This window comes from Pelophylax lessonae (genome assembly GCF_965119305.1).
Source record: "Pelophylax lessonae genome assembly, chromosome: 12".
Lineage (NCBI taxonomy): Eukaryota > Metazoa > Chordata > Amphibia > Anura > Ranidae > Pelophylax > Pelophylax lessonae.
The window spans coordinates 36,865,983-36,884,264 of record NC_138779.1 but is presented as its reverse complement, the minus strand read 5'-3'; the positions used below and the strand labels follow the sequence as shown (position 1 = coordinate 36,884,264).

Here is an 18,282-nt window from a genome sequence, read left to right as displayed (position 1 = left end):
ATCTGATATTGTATTTTTGTATAATCTTTATCCATATTCTGATGAGAGCAACACCGTAAAATGTCCTGAAATGCCTTGGTTATCAATAAATAGATAAAAAGATATGTTGTATACATATAAAGTTTACAATATCGTTCCAAGACAAGTCAACACACATTTATATTCTGAATGATCTTTATTAAGATAGCGACATTTGTTAACACAATTTAACACAGATTAATGCAAAATGACTTTTCTGACTTTAGCACAGCGCTGTGATTTCTGACTGCTATTATTGGGTCAATGATTAATTCTATTTATTGCCTGTAGATTCCTTGTAAGATTTCCACACTGACATTAATGCTATTGGCTCCAATCATCTATTCCCCTTTGCGTCCTACAATGAACATAACAGCTTTATAATCAGTGAGATCGCTGACATTGCTTCTCTTCTGCACTGCACAGTAATCAACGACCAAACCCACCTTACCAAAGGCATTTCTCACAAACTCCTCATTATATGTTAAACAATGGAGCCGTTTTCCTGCAACAGTCCAGTAAGTTTCATCTAATAGCCCAATAAGTATCAGCTGGCCTCCGGGTTTTAGCAGCTTTATTGTCTTCTCCAGATTCTTAATGTATTCATCTTTATTTTTACTGATGATTTCCAGTATCCAAGCACTGATAATGCAGTCAGCAAGTGGTAATAGCACCGGGGAGGTTATGTTTTCCTGTTCATAATCACATATCAAAATCTGCGAGACGGATGACCTTAGGCGCATTTCTTTTTCCTGAATTTGATCTCTAAAAAAAAAAAGAAAAAAAAAAAAAACTTAATATACACAATACAGTTAAGATTTCAATATACAGTGATATGGCATGATGAGCGATGCTGCCAAAATTTGGTTAGACTGTAATTTGGCAAGTTAAAATAAAATTGTCATACTAGTGTAAGAATTACCACCCTAGGAGTTGCTGATGTCAGGGTGTGCACAGCCAGTCACACAGCATTTCCTTCTTGTATCCAGACACAGTGATCAGAACTTTGGCTTTTTTTTTGTTTGTTGTTGTTGTTTTATTAGGGGATGATAACTTGGATGGTGTAGGGGATTACAGGATACCCAACTTGAAAATGTCCAACAATCAAAACCAGGGACAACTTCCTCACTATTTAAAGATTCCTCTTCTTCCTTTCACCTGCACAAACTTGGTTCCCTTATACAGCTCCTACTGGTTCACTCCTGGGAGAACTAACAGTCTCTAGTTAGTTCAGCAACAGCCCGTTACAGGCTAGGAACTTGAAGTCCCTTGGTAAAGTAGCAATGTGGAGTGAACAGCATCTTACACAACCTTCTGCCTCTTAATAGACACTGATTCCAGTTCTACTGCTTGCAGAAATTCCAGTCCACCTGGCTGTCACTAGTCAACCTGCCTGCTTTCTTTTCCCAGTCCTCCTGACTGACACACACATGAGACTCCCCAGGGCTAGGTTGGATGAAGGCTTGGCACACTGCTACAGCTGGCAGTCTCCCCCCTTGTCTGTCCTTGCACTGTGCTGATCTACTCACTGTTTCCCCTTGCTCTCTCCACTGCCTCTCTGGTTAGGGTCCCTCCAAACGCCTGCTGTGGTGGGATCCTTCCAGGCCAGCCTCCCCAGCCCTTCCCTGGAAGCAGTCCATCAAGAGCCACCGACAAACTCTCTTCAACACTGCTTCTCCATCTTCCACCCAACTCCCCGCTGGCATGGCTCATGTTTATTTATAGGCTTCTTAGTTCCCTGCCAAGCCCCCAACCTGGGGATTGGCTAAGGGCCCCTAAATAATCAAGGAAACCTCTCCTAGCTTCCACCCACTATCTTCATTCATTCTCCAACATTCTAGAAATGGCGGGGGGGGGGGGCATCAGAGAGATTCTAGGATGAGTCAACCAGCACTGGCCTAATAACTGAAAATACAAAGCAAAGAAAAGGGCGCACCAGCCTAGCGCATTATCCTCAGCGAGTTTATTTAGATAAAAATTTAAATCAGCTACTCACAAACAATCGTGAAATTCAGGCACAACAATTCCATAAATCTGCCTCCTGCCAGAGGATCAACGTCTTTACTGGAAGCAGAGGGCTGACGCGTTTCGAGGCCGTGCCTCAGAGCCTGGAGGCCATGGTCAAGTCCGTAGTTTAAATATGGTATGGAAGGCCAGGCCTCCACATGGCCCTTGGGGATGTGGGAGGAGATATCGCCCAAGTGGGCGTGACTACACAGCTGATTGCCCAAAACTATTGCAGATCACAATTATAATGACAATTTCAATTCGCTAGCCCTAAGCAACCATTTATTCCACTGGCCTCTAATAACCCTGACCCAAATTCAGTGACTCAGTAACTCTCTTCAACACTGCTTCTCCATATTCCAACCAACTCCCCTACTTGCATGGCCCATGTCTATTTATGGGCTCCTTAGTTCCTTGCCAGGCCCCCAACTTGAGGATTGGCTAAGGGCCCCTAAATATTCAGGGAAACCTCTCCTAGCTTCCACCCACTATCTTCCAGAACATTCTACAAAATTCTAGAAACAGGGGCGGGGAGAGCTCAGAGAGCTTCTAGGATGAGTCATCCAACCCTGGCCTCTAATAACCCTAACCCAGATTCAGTGACTCAGTTGGGCCAGACTATAATTTGCCCACTCTTACTTCTAGTAGCACACATTAGAAGGTGCTAAAGTAGGAATTTGAAACTGAATTGCATTGCAGTCAATATGAGGTCATATTTTATGTTTAAATTGGATCCTCTGGAGGGCTGCTGGACAAGCTATTGTCACTGAAATGACATGTTTGTGTTTACTTGTTGTTCCTTGAACTAGTAAGACAATGGGGTTGGTTTAATAAAGGCAAATAGTCTGTTGACTTTTCAAATTAAGTTGCACTTTGCAAGGGCATTTTCCCCAGGGCTTAGTTAATGAGGTGATATTTTACTTTGCAAAGAATACCCAATCACACACAAAGAAAATTTAAAAAAAAGCATTTTTACTTGCATATGATTGGATGATGGAAGTCAGCAGACCTTAACTTTATTCATTAAGTGTGGGGTAAATTTCCCTTGCAATGTCTGTTTGTCTGTTTAACTCTAAAAGGTGTGATACTAGCATTCTAAAAAACAAAGAAGCGATACAATATGTGCATTTATTTTAATGTTATTTGATATTTCTTACCACTAGAGTACAATACAGCCAAACACAGTACATGGCTCTTGCTGTCACTTTATCACGCACAGTTTGTTTCTTTGGTCAGCACCTGTTAAGTTTAACCTGCCTAATAGTACTTTCCTGTATATGGCATGGCAGCAAACTGATGGGTCAGACCTTACAGGGCTACAAGACTGACTACTATATAAATAAAAGCTCTACCTAGCACCAGAATTCCTTTTTTTATCCTCACGTCAATAGGATGCAGCTACTGTCCCTAGCAAGAAATGAATTACTAATGAAATACATTTTTTTGTACTATTTTTACCCTTACCTGACTGCTTCCTTTGGTCCTTGTCAGGCAAGTTCTCTGAAACTCTCCTCCCTGAATTCCTCATACCACAGGTGCTAAAGGCATCCCTCATGAGGAACCCTATTCTGGTGGTCTTGGGGGTAACAGAGTACTGTGGTGTTCTATCATTGAAGCAGAGGACACATGTTCCATGCTTTTATTTCCTCTTTCTCTGTCACCAAGCCTCAATAATGGTTGGTGTGGTTGCGATTGTCCCATACGAGTGGCTGAAGCCTGGTCATCTAACACTGATGTTTTGGCCAGATGAGGAGGTGGGCTATGGTCTGACAGGGGTTGGGGTTATAAGTAAGGCTTTTAAAAATGGAGGGCAGCCAGGGCAGTCACTTTTTGTCTTGAGTATATCCTGCAGTATCTCCTCTTTTTTGCTTCCGGTATTGGTAGGTTCTTACTTCATGTCTGGAGATCCCATCTCAAGCATTTACATTTTATCCCTATTCACAAATATTCTGATATAACATTGCTTTTTCTTAATGGATAAAGCAATAATAGATCCTTCATACAATAAAAGGTAGGGGGTGATAAGTATTGAAGAAAATATGTAGAAGAGCATTTTAAACAGTAAAGATTAGACATCATTATCATTATTATTATCTCTCTAGGGATAACATTTCCTCTCATTCACATCATTGGAGTTAAAGCTCAAGGGCACGGTCTGCTCACTAGAGTTGGACCGAACACCCTCCCAATTCGGTTCATGCCAGAACTCTCGAACATCAAGAACATTTTGATTAGACATGAACATTGCTTTGTTGCGGCTCTTTTTATCATTATCTATCTAGCGATAAGAATTCCTCTCATTCAGAGTTAAAGATCAAGGGCAAGGTCTGCTCACTATTCCTCACTCTCTCATCATAGTGCCAGTAGACACAGGTTACGTTTTCACAGACATAGCCGGCTGTCTGGGAAACAATGCTGGGCATGCGGCAGCCTGGCTCTTCAAGGCAACTTTGTTTTTGTAAGCTGTCTGTCCAAAGTCTCAAGAGAAAGAGAGACTGATAACACACAAAGTGATGGTTATGATATGTCATACAGTACAGGAATCAGTCAGGATTCGTTTAGAGATTGTCCCCTACAGCGTGTTTGGCTTTTCATTCATTTGAAAGCCAACAATTTCTGGTAAGCAGCCACTCCTTACCTTCACTTCACTGGACATCTTGGAAGTCTTTGGGTCTTCATGTCTTCTCTATTAGAAGCACCTTCTCTGTTGCACATTTTTGGACTTTTTCATTAGTTTTGTTTGTATCCTTTTTTTTATTTATGGACTGTTTTTGAGGACTGTTTTTCTATGACAATTTTTAAATACTGCTATGTACTTGTGTCTCATTAATTTATGATAAGCGCTGCACTTTGTTTTGTAAAGCAAAAACTAGCCATATCCCCAAACACCATAACACGGATAGGGAAGAACAACCACTGTGTATCAAAGCACAGTGTAGGACTTTGCTTGTGCAAATTCACAGGCAGTGGATCTGTGATGAACAGATATCAAACCAAGGCCTGCTCGCAAGGGCATGGAAGACGTCAGATGTGACTAGGAGCAACACTCACCGAGTGATGTCAGAAAAGTTATCCACGAGTCCCTAGTGAATAGGGATGTTCAAACGGTTCGGGTCGACCATCGGTTCGACCCGAACATTGGGTGTTAGAAATTCGGCCGAATTCCAAACTTTTTGCAGTAAAAGTTCGGAATTCGGTCACCAGAACCGCCCAAAATGCAATGGGACAGGAATTGGGCTTTAAAAGCCCGTGATTGGCCCAGAACTGTCAGTAAAAGCCAATGAGGGGGGCAGGAGTCTGCTAGGAACGTGATTGGAGTAACTACGGGGACCAGAGACCAATCATGAGTGAATACGACCCCCACTATATAACATAGCCCTGCCTAACCTCTAGCACTGTATACAGAGGCTTTTGAAGAGAGTGGAAGCATTTGTGTTTGTCCTGCTGCTTGTAAAGCTCCAGTGTCATTTTGCAATTATCTTCTGCTGTATGGAGCTGTTCTTTTAGTGTGAGGAAAGGGATATGCAGTGTAGTTAGGGTACTATATATCACTATAGTTAGATTCAATAATCTAGTTTTTGTAGGGATACTTTTAAGTGTCAGGGTGACCGGAGTTTAGGGTGACCTGACTCTGCCATGCTTGGGTGACCAAACTCTGCCATGTCAGGGTGACCGTAGTGTAGTTTAGCTGACTCTGCCGTACCAGGGTGACCGAACTCTGCCATGTCAGGGTGACTGTAGTGTAGTTTAGCTGACTCTGCCATACCAGGGTGACCGAACTCTGCCATGTCAGGGTGACCGTAGTGTAGTTTAGCTGACTCTGACATACCAGGATGACCGAACTCTGCCATGTCAGGGTGACCGTAGTGTAGTTTAGCTGACTTTGCCATACCAGGGTGACCGAACTCTGCCATGTCAGGGTGACCGTAGTGTAGTTTAGCTGACTCTGCCATGCCAGGGTGATCGAACTCTGCCATGTCAGGGTGACCGTAGTGTAGTTTAGCTGACTCTGCCATGCCAGTGTGACCCCACTCTGCCATGTCAGGGTGACCCCACTATGCAGATTTTGGGTTAGGGGTATACATATATATATACATATATATATTGTGACAGGAAGTCAGGTAAATCTGTGGATGTAGTCACAGACAGGAGATACATTTCCACCTGGTTTAGAAAATTCACCAATTACTATAGGGTGTCGGCTGCAGAGGTAGCCAGAACTGTCTAAGGACGTTGAACAGACGTCAGCTATTCAGAATGAGGCAATTAAGGCCTCTATAATTTGTCCAGAGGAAGTCGATTGATTGCTGCCTCCTGACGCTGTGTGAGCTGGGGAGAGGAGGACAGTCAGATATGTGCCTCCCGACGCTGTGTGAGCATGGGAGAAGGATTGCTGCCTCCTGACACCGCGTGGGTAGAGGAGGACAGTCAGATGTGTGCCTCCCGACGCTGTGTGAGCATGGGAGAAGGAAAACCTCCTGGAGCGATGTGCGCTGAGGAGGGTAAAAAGTGTGAAGACTACTCAAGGTGAGGTCTTGGATTGTTTCTATGTGAAAAGAAATAAATGAACTATTTCTATGTGAAGAGAAAAGGGACATTTGCTGGGTGAAGAGAAAAATAAAGGAATGTGTTCTATGTGAAGAGAAAAGGGACATGTTCAATGTGAAGAGAAAAGGGACATGTTCAATGGACATTTGTTGTGTGAAGAGAAAAACATGGACTATTGAGTGTCTGCTGTAGGATCAGCAAAGTCTGCCCAACAGTAGGTTGGGGACAGACTCCTTAGGTAGGTTCCTGAGTGTGAGAAGGTAGCCGCCCACAGTGGCAAGAATTTATTTTGTGTTTTATTTTATTTTTGATGTTTTTGACGCTTGCACTTGTGTGAAGAAAATTGCATGAATAAACCAAACTGTTGTTTGCAACCACTTCTCGGCTATCTCCCTGTGTAACAAACCCCCCCAAGGGGTCATCCATACCCGCCACCGAGCTAATCCCCACAATATATATATATATATGTATATATATATATATATATATATATATATATATATACCGTATTTTTCGGACCATAAGGCGCACTTAAAATCCTTAAATTTTCTCACATATCGACAGTGCGCCTTATAATGCGGTGCGCCTAATGTATGGCTGTGTTTTCCCCTTCTCATCCCAGTTACCTAGAACTGATTTATGTGGTACACGGCGCTCAAAAATCTGTCAATGTTTTAGCATGGCCTTGGTAAGCTACGAAGCTGCACTGCTTTGATTGAGCATTACGGCCATCGTAGTCAGGAGGTGTGTGCATACCCGCTGCCCCAAAAATGGCTCCTGTAAAGAGACATGCTTACGAAGCGGATTTCAAACTCAATGCTATCAGTCACGCAATACAACATGGAAATAGAGCAGCTGCGAGAGAATTCAACATTAATGAATCAATGGTACGGAAGTGGAGGAAGCAAGAAGACGCCCTGCGCCAAGTAAAGAAGACCAAACTGAGTTTCCGAGGAAACAAAGCAAGATGGCCACAGTTGGAGGACAAAATTGAACAGTGGGTTATTGAACAGAGAACCACAGGTAGAAGCGTCTCCACTGTCTCTATTCGACTCAAAGCAACAGCTATAGCACGTGAAATGGAGATAAACGACTTTCGAGGAGGTTCCTCTTGGTGCTTCCGTTTTATGAAAAGGCGTAATCTCTCCATCCGCACAAGAACTACCATCTCGCAGCAACTGCCAAAGGATTACCAAGAAAAGCTGACCATTTTCCGCACCTACTGCAAGAACAAGATCAATGAACAGAAGATCCAGCCAGAACACATCACCAACATGGACGAGGTCCCCCTTACCTTTGATATCCCCGTAAACCGTACTGTCGAGAAAACAGGGACCAGTACGGTATCTATACGCACTACGGGAAACGAGAAGTCATCCTTCACTGTAGTTCTCGGTTGCCAGGCTAATGGCCAGAAACTACCACCCATGGTAATTTTTAAGCGGAAGACTTTGCCGAAAGAAAAGTTTCCGGTTGGCGTCATCATCAAGGTTAACCCGAAGGGCTGGATGGACGAGGAGACGATGAGTGAGTGGCTGAGAGAGGTTTACGTCAAGAGACCGGATGGCTTTTTCCACAAATCTCCGTCCCTATTGATCTGTGACTCCATGCGCGCCCATCTGACCGATACTGTCAAAACCCAAGTGAAGAAAACTAATTCAGTGCTTGCCATCATTCCGGGTGGATTAACCAAAGAACTCCAGCCGCTAGATATTGGTGTCAACAGATCATTTAAAGTTAAATTGCGAGCTGCGTGGGAGCATTGGATGACAGAAGGCGAACACACGTTCACCAAGACAGGGAGGCAACGCCGAACAAGTTACGCCACTATCTGCCAGTGGATCGTGGATGCCTGGGCGAAGGTATCAGTCTCCAGTGTCATCCGAGCTTTCAGGAAGGCCGGAATTATCACTGAACAGCTAAGTAACAGCAACGAGACTGACTCCGATAGTGATGATAATGATGAGAGGGATCCGGACGTGCTTGATGCCGAGATCCCCCAACTGTTAAACTCAGACACTGAAGATGAAGACTTTGATGGATTTGCGGTAGAGGAATAAGCTGAAACAGTGAGTGTATTGTTTTGTATTGTATTTCACTGAACAATGTTGAGAGTTATTGTTAAAAACCATTTTATGGTTATTGTGAAAGAGTTGAATAAAGTTTGACTTATCAGAGTTTTGTGTCATTTAATGCGCCTTATAACCCGGTGCGCCTTATGTATGGAAAAAAACACGTTAGCGGTCGATCAGTGATACTGCGCCTTATAATCCGGTGCGCCTTATAGTCGCGAAAATACGGTATATATATACAGTATATATATGTGTATATATATATGTACATGTATATACACACACTTATATATACACATATATATATATATATATATATATATATATATATACACACACACACATATATATATATATATATATATATATATATATATATATATATATATATATATATATACCCCTGTGACGAGACCAATCTCGCCACTGGGCATTGGAGAAGCCTGGTTGCTCGCCTCCTGCAATGTGACTATGGACCCTCTCATCAGCCCATGCTAAACGTAAACCCCATGGCGATTTGACTGTGTTTGTGGCATCTGAGCGCTGTTTGGATATGTTGAGCGCTCAGATCCAGGCTATCTGGGGATGGGTTGAATGTGGGGGTTTTGTTCAGTAGACTGGGAGTTATGCATTTTTGTGTATTTTTGTGTTTCTTTAACCATGTGGCTAATGGAGTCTTGCCTTTATCCTGGAAGCTAAACCTTATTCCTGTAAACTGTAAGGCACAGGAAGTGCACTCCTAATATGGTCATTCCAGGAAGTTCAGGAAGACTGTCTGAGGTGGCTCTCCATTCACCTATTGTCGGGTGTGCTAATGAACTTGCCTGCTGTCTGCTAAGAGATGTATTGACACTCAGAGTAATGTGTTATGAGGGCTCGTTAGGGAACCATTGTTCTGTGTCTGGCTATTGTGTACATTGCCCCCCCTGGGGGCTTCTGTCTCCCTGCACATGGCAGTCCTTCTGGTCAAGCTATCTGATCAATCACTGCTGACTCATTTTCAAGCCCTCATTTGCATGGCTGGAGAGGACCTTATGGGGAACTGCAGGTACTGTGCAATTGACCAATGGGAAAGCGGTTGTTGGGGGAAGGATGTTCCAAATTCTGTATAAAAGTGTGCTGTGTTCTTCCAATAAATGTTGTTCCTGTTTTACCCTCAACTCGGAGCTTTGTCTCGTTATTGGGGGGATTTATTGTATGCTGTTCCAGTTTGACTGCAAGGAGTGCAAACCCTTCATATGGTTTTTCCTATTCAGCTGTATGCAGCATTTATAAGGTTCCAGCTACGCTGTTTGCATCATTCCTTGGTTTCCAGTTCGGGAGTTTGGTGTCCTGCAAGTAGCTGTGCCTGTAGCTCTGGAAGGGGAAGATCTCCTAAACGGTTTTAACCCTTTTGTGTCCGGGGTGCCGTTAAAACCCCTATACAGAAGTTCAGATGTTATGCCTGCCTCCAAACGCCTTCAAAAAAATGCCTGAAAAACACCTGAAACAAAAACGCCCAGGTGTGAAAGGAGGGTAACACCATCCCTGCACTACTGAAATTCTAAGAAAAATAATCATTTTTTTTTCTGGTTCTGGACATGCTACAGAGCTGAAACTTCACAGGTACACTTTTTAGACCCCCCCAGACACTAAATCCATTTTTTTTCCAATAATTTTTTCAATAATTGGCTCTCTATCAAAAACGACAATTTTTAAGAACTTTTTTTTGCCTGATTCATAGTCCCTGGGGCATGACCCTGAACCCTAGGCACTTTTTAGGGGCATTTATTGGGCTTCAAAATGGTGTTTTTTGATTCCCAAAGTTCGAGTTCCATTGATTTCAATGGGGTTCTGGAATCCGAACCGAACTTTCGGGAAATTCGGGTGTTCTGGTCGAACCGAACTTTTCAAAAGTTCGATCATCCCTACTAGTGAACAAATATATAACAAAACATCAAAGTTTGTTTTTTGGATGGTTCAGTCTGCAAGGTAATGTCAGCAAAAAAGTTGCCACAGCAGGTCATAGACATGATATCTCTGCCTTCTTTCAGGCCTGAGGTAACATCTTAATTTCACTTAAAAAACACTTATCCATGGACGTCCTTGAGTTGAAGTGGTTATACCGGGATGATGCTTGCAGCTACAGGCATCATTCCGGCATCAAAACTTGCAGCCAACGATACTTTCTTAAGCAGAAGTGATTTGAGTTTCTGAACAGCCATTGGATCACTTCTGTGGGCAGCTGAAGTGGGTCGCTGTGGCCAGGGGCTAAAGCTGCACTAAACAGAGAAAGAGGAACTGCTGTTGTTCCTCCCCCTCTGTGAAGGATTTCATCACTTCCGGTTTTGGCTTTTCGTTTACTTGCCCGTTAGTGGCCAGGAAAGCAGCCAAGCTGATTTGTGTCTGAATGGCTGCATTGGAGGCCAGAGGAGAGATTTGAGATCTAATAGACCCCAGATCTCCCCATAAAGGGGACCTGTCACGGCCCAAGCTGTCACAAGGGGTGTTGTTCATCCCTTGTGATTGCAATAAAAATAATTTTTTTAAAAATCTGTCCCCGTCCCCCCGTGCTTACATGCAAATGTGAACGCATACATAGGTCCTGCCCGCATATGTAAACAGTGATCACACCACACTTGTAAAGTATCATCGCAAATGTCAGCACAAGAGTAATAATTCTTGTTTCAGACCTCCTGTGTAACGTAAAGGTGTTTAAAGTGTCGCCTATGGGGAATTTTAGGTGCCGTAGTTAGGCGCCATTCCACGGGCGTATGCAAATTTTAAAGTGTGACATGTTAGGTATCTAGGAAAAGATAGCCCAGTCACCGCACACCTTACCCAGCCCGTGTGGTTAGCCTGTGCACTGAATAGCATATGAGTCTAAGCCCCTGAAATGCAACCACAGTCAAGAATGTCACGTGTAATGTAGCAATAATGAGAATTGATAGACATTTTGGAGGCATGCATACACAAGTTCAAAAAATAAATAGGGACTAAAATAAATAAGTGAAACAAAAAAAATTAAAATGTTGCATAAAACCTGACATCTCTGCACCATGGTGTGAATGAGGATTAAAGGCTAATGGTAGAAATGTTTTTAATCCTGATCTGATGAAATGTGTATGAAAGGTAGGTGATACTCTCCTCGATACTGGTATAGACTATAATCCAAAAAACTGGTGGTCTCCAAACCGCGACCTGAGAGGCAGATGCAGCCTTTTGCCTGCTTTAGGTACTCTTTCACCCACTGATACCAAGAATGGGGCATAATTCCTCCCACTGACACCAATGAAGGGGCACGATTTCTCCCAATCACACCAACAGTGGGGCACAATTTCTCCCAATCACACCGATAATGGGGCCTTATGACACCAACGATGGGGCCTGATTAGAGCAATGATGGGGAACAACTCCTCCAACTGACATCAAAGATAGGGGCATTGTTTTTTCCACTGATGTCGGGACCTTCTCTACTCCCAATGTCCACAGTCCTGCCCTCCTAAAGTCTGAAGGACAATAAACTGGCCCTTTTGTTTATAAAGTTTGGAGACCATTGGTCTATACCAACATGCAGAGGAATCACTCCATTGGAGATATTTAAGGCAGCAATATGCTACCTCCTTGACACATGACAGGGTCAGTCCTGCTCAGGGGAGGGCTGGCAGCCTTAAGCCTGGGGGGCAAGTCCAGTCAAGTGGCCCATTGAACCACCGAATCAACTCACCATCCATGCCCACCTGGTTTTAAAACGGATATTCATGTTATATAGCAAGACAAATTTGATACAATGTGGTATCATAATTAAATTTTAATAGCAACAAAGGGGTTTAACAAAAATAAAATCTACAGTTGTAACAAATGAATGTATTTTATGTACACAATACACTTAAAGAATATGTGATACAGAAAATACAGAAGCCAGAGAAAGAAATATCTGTATAAAACTTGTAAACTAAATATTTGTTTAAACAGTTAGCAAAGACCTCATCAAGGAAGAACTTTGACGAATAATTTCCAATACATCAAGAAACTGGACCAGTTCCAGAAGATCTCTCTCCACTGACATGAGCATTAGGGCATCAAGCAGTTCTTGTCCCATTGTGGCTCGGAGTCGGTTCTTGATGATTTTCAGCTTGCTGAATGCTCTCTCACATGACACTTGTGTAAAAGAAAGGGTCAACAGGTACTCGTAGGTGATTGACAGATTTTCATAAGCTGTAGAATAAAGGTTGTATTTTAGCAAAAACCTGTGACAGCAAAAAAAGCACTGCCTGCAAGAACCACACTTCGATTCTTTTTGTACCTCGACTAGTTTTTCGGTAGGGGAAATCCTGTCATCTTCATCCTCCTCATTATCATCAAGAATTATTTCCACTTTCTGTGTCTCATCTTCAGAAAGACATCCTGTAAGACTGGGAAATAAGTTGGCAAAACTTATTAATTCAGTTTTGAGAGAACATTCGTTTACTCTGGCTAACTTAGAAATTCTCTCCAGTGCCCCTCCATCCAGCACTTTGGGATCTGTCCTAATTTTCAGAAAAGTGCAAGGATCCAAAAAGTGGTAATCCATAACCAATTGCTTATTTTCTGAAAATCTCTCTATTAAACTTTGTATGATTTGGTCCAGAATTGGTCTGAACACACTAGCTCGAAAGTATTGCATTTCATCTTCAGGTCGTTCATCGTGTGAAGATTCTCCAGCCATGCATTTTTTTCGTGACACTCTTCGAACTGGAAGCACAGTCTCAACTTCCAAGGAGCTGAGAATGTCACTTTCATCCATCAACTCATTTGTTTTTATTGCAAAGTGTTCAGCCTTTTGTTTTAGATAGTTGAAATCTATTTGTTTCAGTTGTTCAACTGCACTTTCAATCATTTGCCATGCTACCATGAAGTCAAGGCCACTGGTTTGTAGATATTTCGAAACTGGCCATATAACATCAAAAACCTGCAAAAATATGTTTGCTGTTAAGATAGTCTTAAACTGACAAAGATTTTTAAAAAGGGATGAGGCTTCAGAAGCGGTTTTTGATTCAAACAAGTTGCTCTGGGAAATTACATATAAAACTTCAAGGGTGTCCAAATAAAGAGAATGTTTCTCGCCAAAAATCCAGTTCAGGGCCTTTTCTTTTGCCCACCATCTTGTCTCTCCAAGTTTTTGCAATTTTAGAAGTTTTTCTTGTCCATGTCTTTTATCCAGTTGATCTTTCCAGATATTCATTCTCTTGTGGGAGTCTCCAATAAAGGTTGCCAAACGATTTAGGAGACCAAAAAGATTTTTTGCTTCCAATACTTGACAGCAATCTGAGACACACAGGTTAAGGATATGACTATAGCACCAAATATAGACCGCATCTGGCACTACCTTCGCAATCTGTGCACGTAGTCCCACATACTCACTCCTCATATTTGCTGCACCATCAAATGATTCACCAGCAATTTTTTGGAAATCTAATCCAAGTACATCAAAACAGGACACTAGAAGTTCATGAAATGCTTTTCCTGTAGCATCTTTAACAGGGAGAATCGCCACAAGCCGTTCCTTAATTTCTTCATCTTTCACATATCTCACAACCACAGTTGCTTGATCTACAATTCCAACATCCTGTGTGGAGTCAACCTGTATACTAAAACGTTTCTCTCCGATTTCAGACACAATTAAGGTTTTCATGCATCGAACTATTGCTGCAAATACTTTCTTTACTGTCTTACTGGACAAAAATGTTACAAGAGATCCCCGTCCAGTTGTCGGTTTTCCTGATGTTTTTCTGTCTTTCAATCGCTGTTTTCTTTTTTCACTGTCCTGAATACTTTTATCAAGGTGATTTTTAAGAGGAACATCATATTGTGATAAAAGTAGGACAATTTCCAGAAAGTTCCCATGGTTTATTTCACTGTTATTTAAATTGTACAGTGATTCATTAGTGCCATGGGCACGAAATGGCAAACCCTGTTTTCCAAGCAGTTTTACAATATCAAATATACGGTTTAATACCTCAATATTTTGAAGTATCTCCTTTTTTCTTCTGGAAGCATGAGTTTGATTTATTAATGTGTCAATGCTTCTATTCTTTTTCACGGTGAAATAAGCACTAACAGCATCACAATGGCTTTTAGAAGATTCATGCTTATTTGCTGCCTGATAGCAATGCCGAAAATTAGTACAAACACTAGTGAACGAGGAAGAGGAATCAGAAAAGGCAATGCATATGCTGCAAAAAAATGCTTCTAACTTCCGATTCTTCATCTTACAACTTAGCCATGAACGCTTAATACGATCCCCATTAGGCTTTTTGCGGTAATAAAAGTCCGCTTCTTGAAAAGGAAGATCTTCGCATTCAGTCCTGGTTGGCTGAAAAGGGTGTTTTTCAACAAAATTTATTTTTTCTCCTATGGAACATGCAGGAGGAAGACAAAAAAGTATTTCTAATGGATCACTCATCACACTCTCTGATATGTCTTCTGGGGCGATACATTCTAATTCAGGAAGGTCTTCAAAAACATCTGGATCATTCATATGTGCTTGCTCTCTGCATTCTGACACCAGCTCTTCCTCATCCACCTGCATTTCTGCTTGTTCACTCACATCCTCTTCACCAGATACAACTGGCATGCTTGAAGAATGACTTGGTCCAGCAGAAACCTCATCAACAGGAGTTCTTTCATGTATACCATCAGCCTAAAACAAATTTTTTTTTGTCAACCTACTTTAAACTTCCCAAAAAGATCTAGATCAGGGTTTCTCAACTAGGTTTCCTTCTGAGGTTGCTAGTTCCTTGAGCAATGGGCAATTTCTGCCTCTCAGATAAGTTTCCAATGACACCATTGTTCCTTTTAGCTATCTGTAAGGGGGGTAATTATTCCCAATGATGACAAGTGTAAGGAGCATTCTTCCCACTGACTGTCACACTAATATAAGTTGTATATTTTTAATTTTTAGCAGGGGTTCCCTGAGACCAGAAATTTATTCAAGGGTTCCTCTGTGTTGAAAAGGTTGAGAAATGCTGCTCTACATGTAACCAAGAAACTCCGTGCATGGTAACACAATAAAAAAAAAAAAAAAAAAAACTCATGCAAACAAATGAGGTAATCAATACTTACCTTACATGTAAGATTTTATGTGATTTCAAATAGGTAAAAATATATCTAAAAAATAAAACTGTGATCATGGAAAGTCAAGTGTGCACACTCCTTGATTAGGGTTGAGCGGACACCTAGATGTCCGTGTTCGACGGGTTCGGCCGAACTTTAAAAAAAAGTCCGGGTCCGTGTCCCGGACTTTTACCGAACTTTTCCCGAACACCGAACCCCATTGAAGTCAATGGGGACCCGAACTTTAAGGCACTAAAATGGCTCTAAAACACCAAAGGAAAGGGCTAGAGTGCTGCAAATGGCAGCAAAACGTAATTAAGAGCATGGCAAGTGCTCTGCAAACAAATGTGGATAGGGAAATAACTTAAAACAACAAAAAAAAACAGAAAAATAAAAAAATGTTCTCCTTCATCTCTGAAGGACGAGGCCCATATGGAGTAGGAGGGAGGTTGAGGTGGTGGTGGATGTGGCGGTGACATAGGCGTGCGCACAGGGTGTGCCGGGTGTGCCTGGGCACACCCTAATCACCTAGGGCACATAGCATGATCACTCTGTTTGCCAGTGAGGAGATGGGAAAGATCTCCCTCGGACCTGCTCTGCTCTATTTCTCTTTGCCAGCAGGGAGAGTAATGTATCGGGGCCATGTACCTGTAGGCAAACACATGCATGTGTATTTCAACTTTGGGGTGCACACCTTAATGCAATAGGCTGCGCACACCTATGGGCGGTGTAGGTGGAAGCGGCGGTGGAGGAGGACCAGGGCCGGATTAAGAGCATCATGGGCTTGGTGCTGAGGATTTTGAAGGGCCTTAAGGGCCGTGCCTTGGCATGCACCCAGAGGAGGAAGGGTGCAGCCATGCATGCCTAATTCAACATGGGATGCTGTCTCTGAAGCCCATAAACACATCCATGCATCGGCAACTGTCCCTCCTTGTCCAGCCTTCGCGCTGTGTGGGGAGGTTCTGAGGGTGCTGCCTGGGGAAGCGAGCATAGAAGCCAGACTTCTGTGTTTACAAGTGACAGAAGAGCGGTAACAGTGAATATGGCCAACCCGGGCCCTGTATAAAAGGTAGGGGCCTGGAGCTGCAGCTCCAATAGCCCCTACGTTAATCTGGCCCTGAGGAGGAGGACGAGGTAGCCAATACTGCTTCTTTTCACAAATTTTAAATGAGGGTACACCCCAAAAGAGTGAGAAAGAGCAAAAATGGAACAATGGGTGGGTAAGGTCGGTATCCATTGCTATTCTGCATAAGGTACGGAAAAGTCCCGTGGGATCCATGCCTGGTTCATTTTAATGAACGTGAGCTTGTCCACATTGTCTCTGGACAGGCAGCTGCGCTTGTCTGTTATAACACCCCCAGCCGTGCTAAATACCCGTTCAGATAATACACTGGCTGCAGGGCACGCCAGCACCTCCAAGGCGTAAAGGGCAAGCTCAGGCCATGTGCCCAATTTGGAGACCCAGAAGTTGAAGGGGGCAGACCCGTCATTCACTACATGTAGGCGTGTGCACACATACTGCTCCACCATGTTGGTAAAATGCTGCCTCCTGCTAAGACGTTCCATCTGAGCTGCTGGTGCTGCTGTTTGTTGTGGCGTGCTGACAAAGCTTTTCCACATTTCGGCCATGCTAACCCTGCCTTCTGAGGTGCTGGCGGTGCCCTGGTTGCGTTGGCGACCTCCTCCTCCTCCTCCTCCTCTGCCTTCCACTGCGGCCCCGCTGTCAGATGGGAATGCCAGCAGCATGGCGTCTACCAGCGTGCGCTTGTACTCGCGCATCTTGCGATCGCGCTCCAGTGAGTGAATTAAGGACGGTACGTTGTCCTTGTAACGGGGATCCAGCAGCGTGGCCACCCAGTAATCAGCACAAGTTAGAATGTGGGCAACTCGGCGGTCGTTGTGGAGACACTGCAGCATGTAATCGCTCATGTGTGCCAGGCTGCCCAGAGGCAACGAAAGGCTGTCCTCTGTGGGAGGTGTATCGTCCGTGTCCTCTGTATCCCCCCAGCCACGCACCAGTGATGGCCATGAGCTGGCCTGGGTGCCACCCTGCTGTGAACATGGTTCCATCTCCTCCTCCAGCTCCTCCTCATCCTCCTCATCCTCCAGAACTGTGCCCCTGCTGGACAATTGTGTCCCTGGCGTTTGTGTGTGCAGGAACCCACCCTCGGAGCCCCTTGCGAATGACTGCCCTGAAAGCCTTGGAAATGTTACCTCTTCATCCTCCTCCTCCTCCTCATCCTGTGCCACATCCTCTTCCATCATCGCCCGAATTGTTTTTTCAAGCAGGCATAGAAGTGGGATAGTTAAGCTGAGAACGGCGTCATTGCCACTGGCCATGTTGGTGGAGTACTCAAAACAGCGCAACAAGGCACACAGGTCTCGCATGGAGGCCCAGTTATTGGTGGTGAAGTGGTGCTGTTCCGCAGAGCGACTCACGCGTGCGTGCTGCAGCTGAAACTCCACTATGGCCTGCTGCTGCTCGCACAGTCTTTCCAGCATGTGCAAGGTGGAGTTCCACCTTGTGGGCACGTCACATATGAGGCGGTGAGCGGGAAGGCCG

At 43.6% G+C, this 18,282-nt stretch overlaps 1 protein-coding gene across 1 annotated transcript in view; it reads right to left on the bottom strand.

Moving 5' to 3' along the window:
- Positions 1 to 300: 300 nt before the first annotated feature.
- LOC309568068 (indolethylamine N-methyltransferase-like) overlaps positions 301 to 18,282 on the bottom strand; it is a 43,752-nt gene continuing 25,770 nt past the window's right edge. The window contains exon 3 of the mRNA XM_082273638.1: positions 301 to 783. Within this exon, the coding sequence (XP_082129764.1) occupies positions 360 to 783 (424 nt within the window). The 3' untranslated portion in view covers positions 301 to 359. The remainder of the gene's footprint in view (positions 784 to 18,282) is intronic.